Genomic DNA, 14,109 nt, shown 5'->3' on the forward strand with positions numbered 1-14,109 from the left:
ATGTTTGGTTGAACGCGCTAATCTCAGGAACTACGCAGGATCGAATTGAAAAATTATTTTAGCGTGCGATAGCCTATTTATTGAGGAAAGCTATAGGCTATATAATATCACGCTACGTAGGAGCGGAGCATCAATGAAAAATGTTGCAAAAACAAGGAAAATATATTCCTTTTGAGAGCTTTGAGAGAGAGGTTAAAGTTACACAACAATCATGTATGACGGAATTGTTCCTCTTAAAAAGTTCTAAAAAAACCATTAGCATAATCTATCTTTTAAGGTTGACTCACCATAACCTTTTGTATGGTAATCAATTTTTGATCTAAAATAAGGCATTATTTGAGATGTCATTTTTTTTAAACATGGCATTGATTTAAGAATTAAAAAACTGTATACTGACCAGCAAGCCCGGATCGCAGGTGGGAGGAGGATTTGAGGTCCCCATCAGGAGGTCTGAACAGTGGAGGCGATAAGCCCCCAGTTAAATCACTGGGTAACGAGAAAAGGCGGCACACTGACCTTGAGACTGACTCAGGTGCTTACCGGACATGGGTGCTTCAGTAAGTACCTGCACGGAATAGTCAGGCGGGAGGTAACGCCCTCCTGCCACGATTGTGGTGCCCCTACGGATACGGCGAGCCCCACTCTGATGGAGTGTACCGCTTGGAGGCCTCACTGGAGGCCTCACTCGCCTTTCCCTGGTGACCTTAATCGCTGGAGAGTTCTCGCTGCCAAGCGTGATAAATGCAATGCTTGGTAGCGAGAGGTGCTGGATGGAGATGGTCTTCTTCTGCGAAAATGCATGTCACAGAAGAAGGCCACGGCGCGGGAGAGTGAGGAGAGTGCCTCCGCTGACCCGCCTCGCCGAAGAAGACCGGGGAGAAGTCGTCGGTGCTATGCGCATCCTCTCCTCCTACCGTGAGTGTCACCGGGGCTATGTGCCCCGAAAACCCCCTAGGATTTATAGGCCCGCAGAGGCGGACCAACCGTCGGAACGGCACGGTAGTATTGCGCATACTACCGTGCCGTTCCGACGGTTGGTTGGTTGATCGATCCTGTGACGTGTTCCGACAAGTCGGAGTAGATAACGGTGGTTTTTCAGTGGGTATTTCGGCGCCTTCAGGGCCAGCGAGTTCCACATCCCTCCACCCACTCACCTCATGTGGTGGAAACACGTAAATGTGTTTTTCCAGCAAAAAAAAGGTAATTGGTGGGTTTTTGAAAATACTCATACATAAGTATTTATTGAACTTAACTTTGTAAGTTAAACTTTATAGGTTAGATAGGTATTTCGTTTCGTGGCAGCATATATTTTATCTCATTCTTTTTTTGTTAAATTTATACTTAGTCGTTTAGTTAATAATAATTTCTTACTTTTTAAACATCCTGATTTACCTTTCGTTTTAAAGGAACACAATTACCTGTAAATCAATCAATCGTTTGCAGTAACAATAAGTAAAGCACAGGGACAGACATCCAAGAAAGTCGGAATATTTTTAAGGGAATATTGTTTTCTCATGGCCAATTGTATGTTGCCTTATCTAGATCCGCGTTCAGCGAAAACAAATACTAATGTCCCACGAAAATAAAACTAAAAATCTTGTATATACTGAAATATTATAAGTCTGCTCTTAGTGAATTCTTTAATTTATACGCGGGTGAAACCATGGGCACAGTTATAAATAATTATGACGTGAAATTTATATAGATATTCTAAAAACCTCGTTTCCTAGTTGTATAGTCAGCAAAATTTTCAGATTTATCCGATGTCCGATTTAAAATACCGCGAACAATAGTAGGCATCGCGTCTAAGATTCGATGCGTCTTATGCAGAACCTTGTTTGGAAGTCGTAATCTTATTTCGTTTGAAAAGCTTTGTAATGTACAAAACTTTTGAGCCATCATCATAAAAGCTTATCGATACATTTAGTATACTTTTAATGCTTCAAAAAAAGGTTTCTTATTTCGTTTTCGAAATTAAATATGGACTTATGTAATTGTAGATACTTAACCATTATGTATGTTAAACATATGCGTCTATGTTTTTACTCTTTTATTTATAGACCGATTATTTTAACCGTAACAGTTCGCACCTGATGTTTGGAAATATTTTTTTAGCAAAAGGCAAATGTCTTGTGTTGTCAACCGTAGATATTTGTTCACAGACGCCAACGCATGCGTGAAATCCTGTTTTACGGCTCGTATCCTTACATTGAGAGCACCTTTTGAATGGGCCGTGACTGAGATCAAGACTTAATATTCAAATTTTACTAAAGGTTTTAAGATTATTGTATTTATTATTACTGCTTAAATTACTCTTGTATTTAAGTAAAACATTTTTGTATATGTAATAATATCGGATTATGGTTTGTATTGCAAATATTTTTTTCTAATACTAGTTTTTACCCGCGATCTCGCCCGCTTGTTATCTAAAGACACAATAGCCTCCTTCCTTGGGGCTTAATGTTTTAGTTATGAAAGCGAAACATTCAGCCAAAGATTTTCGATTTTATACTCGCATTTTATACCCATAAACTATATTAATAATATAGACTATATTAATAATTATATTCAAACAGTTTTGTGCAAATACGTTTGAGGTACCACCGACTCATTAATGACCCACGTCCACTTCCACCTGTATGTATGTGAAATAATATTTATTGTAATATATCAAACCAGAGATATTATAACAATTCCGTGCTATCACACAATATAGGCAGTAATATCGAATAACATACTGAAATGCGGTTTAAACTCGCGAATCCCGTGACGCAGCTTTATTGTTCATCGAATTTTAATGAACCCTCTAACTCGCGATGAATACCGATGTAGGCCTTCTGTTTCATTCTAAACAAGCGCGTTGTAGCACCTAAATTGTATTCGTATAAAAATAGCGGTACCGTTTTTATTTACACTGTTGACTTACGAGTCTGGAACTTTTTCAAATGAAAATTGATATGCATGTGTTGCTGAATAAAATATCTTTATTTAGCACGATATTCATTTTTTAAATTGTACTATTATAATATCAAAATATTATTGAATTAAGTAGGCATAAGAACTTTTGTATCGTCATGTCACACCATTAAATTGAATGTAACCTTATTACGCGTTTAGAATATAATTTATATTAACATTAACAGTATACATTAAATTTATTTGTTATAAATGTTTTTATGTTATAGGGCATATAAAAATAAGTAGCTCGTCACTTTAGCTTTTCTAACTTTAAGCATTCACGTATCTTTTCTGTTAAGATATTACGTGAAACTCAAGCGTTGTCTTAGTACAACTACGAAGTTTGACATATTGCAAATAATAGCATATGGACGTATTCTCACGCTACGAGCGGCTACGGACTTATACCTACACGATAGCGCTTCGTGTACAGTTTACAGTAGAGATATCACTCTTTACAGTAGAGATTGTTCATATTAAGTACAACTTTCAACTTCTTGATTGTAGGGATACTCCCTGGCGATAAAGTTGAATGTCTAACATTTTCCAGTTACGATATTTTAAAAAAATATTAAACGGAAATAGTTGTATTTTTAACAATAAATTTGTCCATCATGATTACCATGATCTATGTCGAGGACGGCCATCGCAGTGGTTTTAGTAGGTAAAACTCCCACATAACCCGATCCCCCTTTAAGGGGTCCGGGTACCTTTTGAAGGTTTCCATTGCTTGAAAAGCCACGGCAAAAGGTGTTATTGCACTGAAAAGTTACATAACATTTTAGATACTGTGGTCAGTGGCAACTTGAAGTGGTAAAAGTGATTTATATTTCTTACCATGCTAGCGTCCGTGAACGAAGTTGCCATTATGTGGCCCATTTTGTTGTCTTCCTAAATTTAATAAAAAAACTGAAACTTATTATTATATATTAAAAGGTATGACTTAATAAAAGAGCATATACTTAGCACTCGTAACTGTACCACTATAAATGTACAAATTTGTTATATACTGATTTTGAAGCTAATAATGGATATATAGTTCTCGCTATGAATGTTACCGACAAAACTGCAAATATTTTGTTATTATCAGGGTGATAATCATTTATTATTACAGTGAACTATTACAAGAAATGAAAACAACGTAAACATATGTACAATTATTGTGTTTTGTCATGGATACTGACGTAGTAGTTCAGTGTATAGAGCAAAACCCAATATTACGCAATATTCTAAATTTCTGTATGAAGCGAGAACAATAGTTTCAAAGAGCATTGACCTGCGGGACTTCAAAAATCAAATTGTCGCCGAACAGATGAATACGACAAGTGAGAGTATATAGAGAGAGGGTTGAATAATTTACGATGCACTAACTTTAGCCAGCTACAGATGTCGAACTACATATATCAAAGCGACCCGATGTTACAACTTCAATAAAACTTTTGTAAAACTTATTCAAACGCGTCGGCCGGTGAAAGCTGTTTTTAACTTCTTCCCCTCGAGATCAGCCTTACAAATAAAGAGTTAGTTGAGGTAAAAAACTTCGTATCCCGCTTGCCACCGAAAACTTTCTTTAACTTATGAAAATGATTTTTTAAAGTTGTAACTTTCTTCGTGTAGCGAAATGGGTTTGATAGTAAATAACTGTTTTATGATTTATTTTATTACATTTTATAAATTAATTCACTAACAGTATGTACATATATGTCATATACAGTTATTCATGTATATACTGTTATCCATTGCTGTTTCAATTAAATTCAGTCTGATTTTGTGTTTTTATCTGTAATTTAAAACTTTTTCGAAATATTTCTAACAAATAATACTTTTCTATAACAAACGATGAATTTAAAACCTTGACGAAAACTCGTATCAATTCAATTCTAAGTATATTTTTTAAGTATATTGTTCTTTTTTCTTAAGTATTGTTAATTCATCATTCGATAACGAATGTTTCGAAAATTCTATTTAAAAGAACCAGATTCAATGTCAGTAGTTACACTTTTCTAAAGCAAATTAATAAAATATACGAGTTTTTACATAGACTCATTAGTATTTTTACAAGAAATTCAGAAATCAATAACCCTATTCAATTGTCGTAATCACACAAAAATATTTATTCACAATAGCTGACAACAGACGTAAGATAATAAAATTCAAATACATTCCTTCTAATAGCATAGAGAACAAAAGGTAGTTCATATTGAATTCATTTCTCCACGATCATTGTTTTTGCTAACGACCTCTGTGGCCGCGCACAAGCTCGCCCGAACAGCAAATGCATTTGCATAAAGACAAATTGGCTTCAACAAACCGTATGCGACCCGCAATGAAAGTTTAACTAGAACTTCTATATTACATCTCTTAGCTTATTTGTAAAATGAATTTATTTGGTACTGCGGTTATTATAAAGGAAAATATCTACAACGTAATATGTACTTTACATTAAGGTTACTTAATATTATGTTTAAAAACCGTTATAGACAAGTGGTAGTTATATGTTAATCTTGTGAAAACTGCTGATTGAAATCCGAGCAAGCATCACTGAGTTTTCATTTTCCTATTTAATTTGTTTCAATAATTCATCTCGCCGGTAAAGGAAGCATTGTGAGGAAACCTGCACGAGCTGGATGATATTCCGACACATGTAAAACTACAAATCCGCATCGGAGTAGCATGGTGGAATAAGCATCAAGCTACCTATTTAAAATAAATTTCAAGAATATTACTTCTTCTATATTGATGTTATAATTTTATCGTGAATGTCCTACGTCACGTCGTCATGTCATGTACCGTATTTTATTAAGGAAGTGATGTAATTTTTTTTTTTTACTGAACTCCCTTTTTTTAAAATATGTACGCATTAAGGCTAGATTTTATTTATAATATGGAATAAGTAGATCTATGTTATGCTATGCAGTTGCATTTTTTAGCCTACAGCTGATCATAGCGAATCAAAGTGAGTTTCTTTGCTGCAATTATTCACAAAAAGTAGTATAAACTGTACACGAAGGCATCGCGAAATCTCTGACACTCAATGAATATAAAGCAAATAAACTCGACTCGAGTGCAAGCTTACACTCGTCTTCGAGTGAATACTCGACGCGCCCCACTCGTCAAGTGTTTAGCTGGCTTTGTACACACCCTCGCACTTATGATTCTGTGATACGTGAATTAGTTTTCATAAAAATATTTTATATTTATAATCATTTATTTGCGCCAATTAATATTCCCTGGCAACTTTTATTTGCGTATACGATTGTATGGTGCTTATTTTGTTAATATTATATCATACTAACAGTCCTTTCGATAAAAAAACTATTATAAGTTATCACGAATAATTTCTAATACCTGAATTATCACAAAATTATATATAAATATAAGTTGTTTCCTATATACATATGTAGGAAAGAATAAAACAAAATAAAATAAAATGTATATGTTGGCGTTAAATACAAATTGAAAAATAAAATCCATCGTAAGCTGTAAAGAACTATTTTAAATACCGAGCGTTGATTGGGCCAGACAATATTATTTTTAATGAACTCAATTTGTGTAAGTCTATTAAGGTAGATCGAACGGAAACTTTTCCAATAACGCGGCTACACGTTCCATCGGGAAACTGACTTATATGTCTTAATTAGTTGTTCATTGCGATCGTGTTTGGCTTATGATATATCTAAATTTATTTGTTATTCAATATTTACAGATGAAATGATTTACAACACAAATGTTCATAATCAAGCAAAAAATGAATAAGTATTTTTTCTGTTTAATTCGTGTAAATCAAAAATATAGAACTCAAATATGAATTTTATTACAACTAAGTTTTTTTTTAATTGTAACATTAATTTCATCTTTCATATCCATTTGTATCGTTGGAGACAAATAAAATCATTAAAAAATAATGATCAGTTTTGGAGCGTGTTTTATTTTGTGCGCCTTACTTCATTATAATATTGTATTTTTTCGAAATTGGTATAAGTAAAGAATGAAAATGAATATATTTGATCGTTGCGTCTCATCAAAATGATATGTTATTTTTTTGTATAAAATTATTCAGTTTTCAAAGCGTTTTAAAATTATATTTTTATAGAATGCGATCTTATATATGTATTTCAGAGACATTTTAATGTAGGTATGTAAAAATATGTTTTCATTCAACCTTTATTTCATAAAGTCATCAAAACCAAGATCCAATTATCAAAACAATTCATTATTTTATAAACAGTCGTTGAAACTTAACATCATTTTGAAATAAGCGTCTTCCTTTCTTTTCATTTGAACACTTTTCATAATATCATAACGTCATTGCCTCAGTTATGTAAGTACTAATTTTCGGGTATCTAATATAAGGATGTCGTGATGGAAGGATGAAACTCGATTAAATTAAGTTACTACAGCGAAAAGGAGAGCCAATTTCGATTCTCATAGAATTCAAATGAGCTTTTTATTCAAACACAAGAGTGGGGGAAACACTAAAACAGACGGTTCAGCTCCATTGCGTTAGAATAACGCAGAGGTATATTTTTTTAACTCACGATTGCTGACTTTGTGACTCTGTAAAATGCTTCGAAATATAACTGAAATGGGCTCCCATTGCTCTCATAATTTACAAACGCTTACTTTAAGGGAGGCATTGAATTTAAAGGCCAATGAATAAAGGCATCAAGAAGTATCATTTAATCAAATAAGAAGACAATATCTATACTTTTTTTTCCAGATAAAAGCCAATTCAAAGTCATTACATCTTTTGTAGCCATGCCAATGTATTTTATTATACATATATATTTATATATTCTAACTTTTTAAAGCTGTAGATGCTTTACAGCACTATACAAGACTAAATTTATAAATTTATTATGTTTAAAATTGATTTACATTTTACAAATTAGAATGATATGGCTTAATTTCAATATTTAAATATGTATATGTGGTTTGATTATTTACTTCATATGATTATGTTATAAATATAATAGATCTAACTACGGAATAACTTATTAAGATCAATTATATTTTAATAAATAAGAAATAACTCATGTATATATGTGTTTTTTCAAATAAAAATATTACAATTACCAGCGTTTTCAGTTATATATTAATAAAAGATACAAACCTCGTTCACATTGTGTTAAATTTTATTACTATGCTAATTCTATAAGGTACTAAAGTACAGTGGATAGACAGCGAGAGGCATGGTCTGAATAATCTATCGGAAAATATCTGTTCTAAGTTACAATTTTTCATAATCAACAATAATACACACGAGCCTATAAAATTTCTATAATAATAATAATTTATCTAATATATCATAATGTTACTTAAGCGCTATAATTTATAATACATTGTAATACCTACGTAAAGTACACAATTAGCTCTTTTCATAAGCGATATAGTTTAACAAGGCTGTACAAAATGTATATACAAAGGCTTAGGAATTATTTTTTTCATATAACATGTCTACACATATTACTTCTATATATGAACGCCTACAGTAGACGAATATTTCTTCAATACTGTGTCCAGCTTTTAGCTGAAATGGAAATGTGTTGATTAATAAGATGTATATGCAGTCTGTTTTTATAAGAGATTCCTGACATTGGAAATATCGTATTATTGAATTTGTAATTAAAGAAAATTATAAATGATTCTGAAGGGATTTCTTTATATGTAAGTTCTATCTAATAAAAGAGATCAAAATGTCTTAGTAGCTTCAAGTTGATCGTCTTTTCTTTAAATTAAAACATACTTAGTAATAGATTAATATGATACAAATATCTAACATAAATAATTATCATATGATAATAAGAATGTTAGGTATGTATGTATATTTATTAAGAGAGAAAAACTGGAAAAATATGGTTAGACTACGTGAGGGATGACATAGTGCAAGAGAGTAATTTAGAATATGAAAGACATACAACACCATAAAAATATGATCAGGGTGAATAATGATGATGATTATATTGAAATAGAATACCTTTATAATGCATATCTCGATGCATGCTGGGACAAGTCTTACCAGGATACTGAAAATAATTTAATTATTAATATTCATTTCAACATTAAATAAATGTCATAGGTACCTTATAAAAGTTAGTTTTAATTACCTTGCTCAAATCAAAGTCAATGTTAGTCCTTACTGCCCTGTGGTGGAGCGGTTGAGGAGGTCTGAAGTTGTTTCCTAGTGGGGCCTTTGGGTGTCTCGCGTCCCCTTGCATCAATCGCCGTAGGGCATGCAGCTAAAGTTACATATAAATTTAATTAACCACACAGTTAGTGGAACACTAACTAACTTTTCAGATTTACAAGAGCTTTATACAGCTCTATTTGTGTTAAATGTAAACCCTAGCACGAGAGATGTATGAATTTGAGTTGTTGACATCATTTAAAATACAGATTAATTAAATCAAAATCTATTTGTAATCAATTTCGAAATATTATGTAGCTATGTATTCATTTGTAAAGGTTTACAAAATTTCATAAAGCTTTGCAACATACTAGATGTGAAATTGTAGGTACTGTAAAATATGTTCCATTGTTTTCGAACTCATTTGTATTTCAAATATAAAACGATTTCAGGTAAATTGAAACTTCTTTTATATATAGTAGTGTTGGTATAGCGGACGCGGTGGGATTAACTGGCCCGGCACACGCGAGCCGCTATCATTCTCATGGCTGTTTACGCCGTATTAAACCGTTTGATTGTGATCATAGGCATCACCTAAAAGCTAAGAATCGTATATAACTGAAATGACTCGTCACAGCTCTATTATATTTTAAACATAATATCTCAACTTATGCGTGTAATTTGCAACAAAAATTTGTATTAAACTGTATTGTTTTGAGATACGATTGAACTGTTTAAATTCGCACAGATTGGAAATCAAAAGTGATAAACTTCGGGAGCAGTGTAAGACTTGGCGAACTAACCGCAAGATTGCCAGCAGTTTCCACCAGTACTTAATTTCCCTACCAACAAACGGAAAACATAAACAATGATTTATAATAACAGCCGTACAACGCGGCACTTTCAGTTTACTTTTAACACGTACATAACTCACGGCGGAGTCTTTGTCTAAAGGCGAGGGACGTGAGTTGTTTATTGTAGCATGAGCACAAATGAAAATGTTATTACGCTGGCCTCAACTGCGGGCCGGTTCACGGACTTAGCGAGCACCTCATACGCTAGATGTGTCAGTGGCCGGCTATATATCTACTCATATTTTATCTGATTAAATATTTTCATTAAAGTATCTAAGCACTTACCTTAATATAACCCATTAAGCTTATATAATAGGACTCTTAGTGAAATTATTTAAAAATATAAATAACGTAATAAGAAAGCATATTTCTATATATATGTAGTTTATTTATTTCGTTTTTACTTTTAAGGAAAAAAATGTTCTCCCTGGTTTTCGTACTTAGTATCTCGAGATCAGAAGCCTTATAAGATAGCCTTTAGTTCAACGAGGCAGCTTACGAACTTAATATTGATGTTGTAAACCTAATTAAATAAATATGATTTAATTTGGTATAGTTAGCTACCATTCTTAATTTCAAGTGCAAGCTACAGTCGGGTCTTTGCTTATGAATATTATTACCGTTATACTGATGCATGCAAACATGAGCAGTGAACAGGTTTTCAGTTTGATTTACAAGTACGGGCTCGTATAAACGTAGCAGCGTCGAGTTGAAATTTTGAGTAAGCTTCAAATATGAAGGGTTCGAATATACGCTGCTATTAAATGACTGTCCGTGCGTTATTAAAATAATTGCTTTAAACTTTGAAAATAAATTAAGATTAGTTCATGACAAATATATATAAATTTAGTTTTAATTTTATTTCTACATAAATTAATATTGCTTAATAAGGCGTGTACAAATAACATATCTAAATCGTCAACTTATGCTATGTAGTTATGGGGTAGTTAGGATGTAGGCAAGTTCATTAAATATCCAAATAGCTTCGTAGCACGCATGCTCATATATAGTCACTCAATATAGGCACACTTATGTCATAATGACTAAAGTATTATGCATTTATTTTTATGTATTATTTTATATAAATAATTTTATACTTAGTTTATATAATAACAGAAATTTCATGTAATGATAGTAAATCAATTTTGGACAATTAATATAAAACAATAGAATGAATATATATGAATTATCTAAATATTATTATCGATAGCGAAGTCTAAGACAGGACATATATGTATTTTTAAGATAAGTCGCAAAATACTTTGTAAGCACTCTCTTCGGTACTCACTTGTGAAAACCGACCTACGATGATACGCTATTTTAATGCGTGTATCTTTTAAATGCTTTAACTATCGCGAGTTTGTTCTTACGAAATAGTTTACTTAGCTATGTTGGTTTAGTATGTTTGTTATGTATAGTTTGTTTAGTTACTTTTAAGGTTTTCATTATTTTTTTAATTGCTTATTATTTTAACTTCTTTACAACACGTTAAATTTTATCGATTAGTATTGAAACAAAATGGCAATAGCAAAGTAAAAAATAAAACCTCTATGAAAGCCGAGATGACCTAGTGTTTAGAACGCGTGAATCTTAACCGATGATCGTGGGTTCAATCTCGGGCAAGCACCACTGAATTTTCATGTGCTTAATTTGTGTTTATAATTCATCTCGTGCTTGACGGTGAAGGAAAACATCGTGAGAAAACCTGCATGTGTCTAATTTCATTGAAATTATGCCACATGTGTCTTCTACCAACCCGCATTGGAGCAAAGACGTAGAAGAAGAACAAAACATTTATGAAATACAAAATATGCCTGTTAAGTTATAATATATTAATTTACCTGTTGTTTCGTGATGTAAATTGGTTTGTTAATAATGATCCATGTAACCGTTTCATAGCAGGCGGGCGCAGTTGTAGAACCATCGTATGTCATATAATAGTCCGTGTCGGGCAGCAACCCTCGGACTGATAGACGGTTGACTGGCATTTCTGCCCCTAATGAAATATAACTATTTGGTTTATTCGAGTATCTATATATTTGATGTATCATATAATTGTTCTTTTATAATAATATTAAATGGTTTTTTTTATTAATATAATTAGAATAGAATATGTTTTATTGTACACCAAAAGTGTTACAAAACCATTTTAAACAAAAACACAAAAAAAAATGAAAACTATTTTGTACAAAAGGCGGTCTTATCGCTAAAAGAGCGATCTCTCCCAGACAACCTTTGGGTGAAGGACATGAAATAAATAAATATATAATTATACCTCCATATTTGATATTTTCTAATTCCTCAGTTAATATTCTGAGTTCTGGGTTTGATAAATCACCGAGCTGCAATGAAAAAAATATCTTAAGAAAATGTTCTCTATAACATAAAATTATTTTAAGCCGTAATGAATAATTAATCAATTTAGACGAGAAGTGGATATTGATGTAATTTACATTACTAATTGCATGTTGAATATCATATTAATTTAGGATAATAACATCAAAGCAAACACAATCATATAGCTTATAAGTTTAATCTAGTATTAGGAGAAAAACAAATATGTTTCATAAACTAGTACGGTAAATAAACCTCATTCAATTAATTATTAGACAAACAAGTTAAGAAAGCATTACAAAGTCGTAGGTATCTCAGTAGATAGCTGTGAAAATCGCTGGCTTTTGCATGTTTCGTATAGCGTGCTAGCTTGTGGAAATATGAGCGTGCTCGCAAACACCCCTTGGGACAACAGTCTGCTCTCATTAAGGACTCGTAAACGATCGAATAGTTTATACGTTGTAAGAAAACTGTCTTGTAAACATTATAAAATCCACGCAACTAATTGCCCTGGATTAATTGTAAACACAGATAGTAATTACATAGCACATAGCATTTCTTACAAGAATACAATTTTCTTAGTGTACGATATTATAAATTATTGAATACATAAAACTATTTTGTATTTAAGAATATAATCTACATTATACAAAAAATAAGAAAATTAACAATCTGCAAAGGTAGAACGGCTGAAATAAGATAAGCAAAAAGCTTGAATAACTATAAAAACTTGTCTAATGGACCAACAGCCCGTGACTGCCAGACAGACGTTCAAGGGCTCTTGCTCTATAAGTTCAAAGCTAGATTAATTTTATCATTAAACAAAAACATTTATTTTGTATAAAATAATATATTCATACATATAACTATGTTATTGTTGTTTAAACTAAATTATGCAAATGATGGAAATCTCGTGTCCTTCTTGGGTTAGCAAGAAGTTCATGAAGAAGTTAGTAATAAAAACATTCTTCTTTTATAGTGAGAGGGTAAATAACAATTAATTTGATTTTATACATGATATATATTTGATTAAGCCGAGATGGCCCAGTGGTTATAACGCGTGAATCTTAATCGATGATCGTGGGTTCAAGCCCGGAAAAGCACGACTGAATTTTCAAGTGCTTAATTTGTGTTTATAATTCATCTCGAGCTTGACGATGAAGGAAAACATCATGAGGAAATCTGTATGTGTCTAATTCCACTGAAATTCTACCACATGTGTAATCCATCAATCCGCATTGAAGCAGCGTGGTGAAATAACCTCCAAACCTTTTCCTTATAAAAGGAGAATAGGCCTCAGCCCAGCTGCGGGACATTCACAGGCTGTTACGTACTTACTATAAGAATATATAATATAATCATATATCAAATATATTTTTTAGCCTAATTCTGCTACTTGTTACTTTTATTTGTGTTATTTCAAAATATTTTCTATGCACAACAACTAGCTACCCGTCTCGGCTTTGCACACATAGGAAAAGGGTCAACATAAAACGTTTATATTTTACGTTTATTTAAGAACAGAGTTATAAAGAAAAATAACAAACTTGTTTATATTAAAATTAATAATAAACTTAAAAATACCCACCTATTAAAATTAAATCTATTAACACTACCTAACATAGAACTTAAGATGGAATGGCGTATTAAATTTTACACATGTAACTTCTGTTTTCAAGTAAGTGAGTATAATATGTCTTATTGAGAATGAATGTCTTTAAGCCTAAGAAAAAACTTGCTTATTGAGAGAATGAGTCACGAATCTTCATCATCAATCTCAACACAATCGAATGAACGGCTTAGTAACCAATAGAAGAGAAACATAGTATTCATTTT

General features: G+C 32.1%; 1 protein-coding gene across 1 annotated transcript in view; it reads right to left on the reverse strand.

The window, feature by feature from the left end:
* Positions 1-7,685: 7,685 nt before the first annotated feature.
* The window catches only part of LOC126768207 (carbonic anhydrase-related protein 10), a 28,845-nt gene continuing 22,421 nt past the window's right edge, over positions 7,686-14,109 (reverse strand). Inside the window, exons 7-11 of the mRNA XM_050486174.1 lie at positions 12,215-12,281; positions 11,781-11,935; positions 9,066-9,197; positions 8,936-8,984; positions 7,686-8,488 (exon numbers count right to left, since the gene is read on the reverse strand). Coding sequence (XP_050342131.1) covers positions 8,466-8,488; positions 8,936-8,984; positions 9,066-9,197; positions 11,781-11,935; positions 12,215-12,281 — 426 coding nt within the window. The 3' untranslated portion in view covers positions 7,686-8,465. The remainder of the gene's footprint in view (positions 8,489-8,935; positions 8,985-9,065; positions 9,198-11,780; positions 11,936-12,214; positions 12,282-14,109) is intronic.

The sequence above is a fragment of the Nymphalis io genome, chromosome 4 (assembly GCF_905147045.1).
Source record: "Nymphalis io chromosome 4, ilAglIoxx1.1, whole genome shotgun sequence".
Lineage (NCBI taxonomy): Eukaryota > Metazoa > Arthropoda > Insecta > Lepidoptera > Nymphalidae > Nymphalis > Nymphalis io.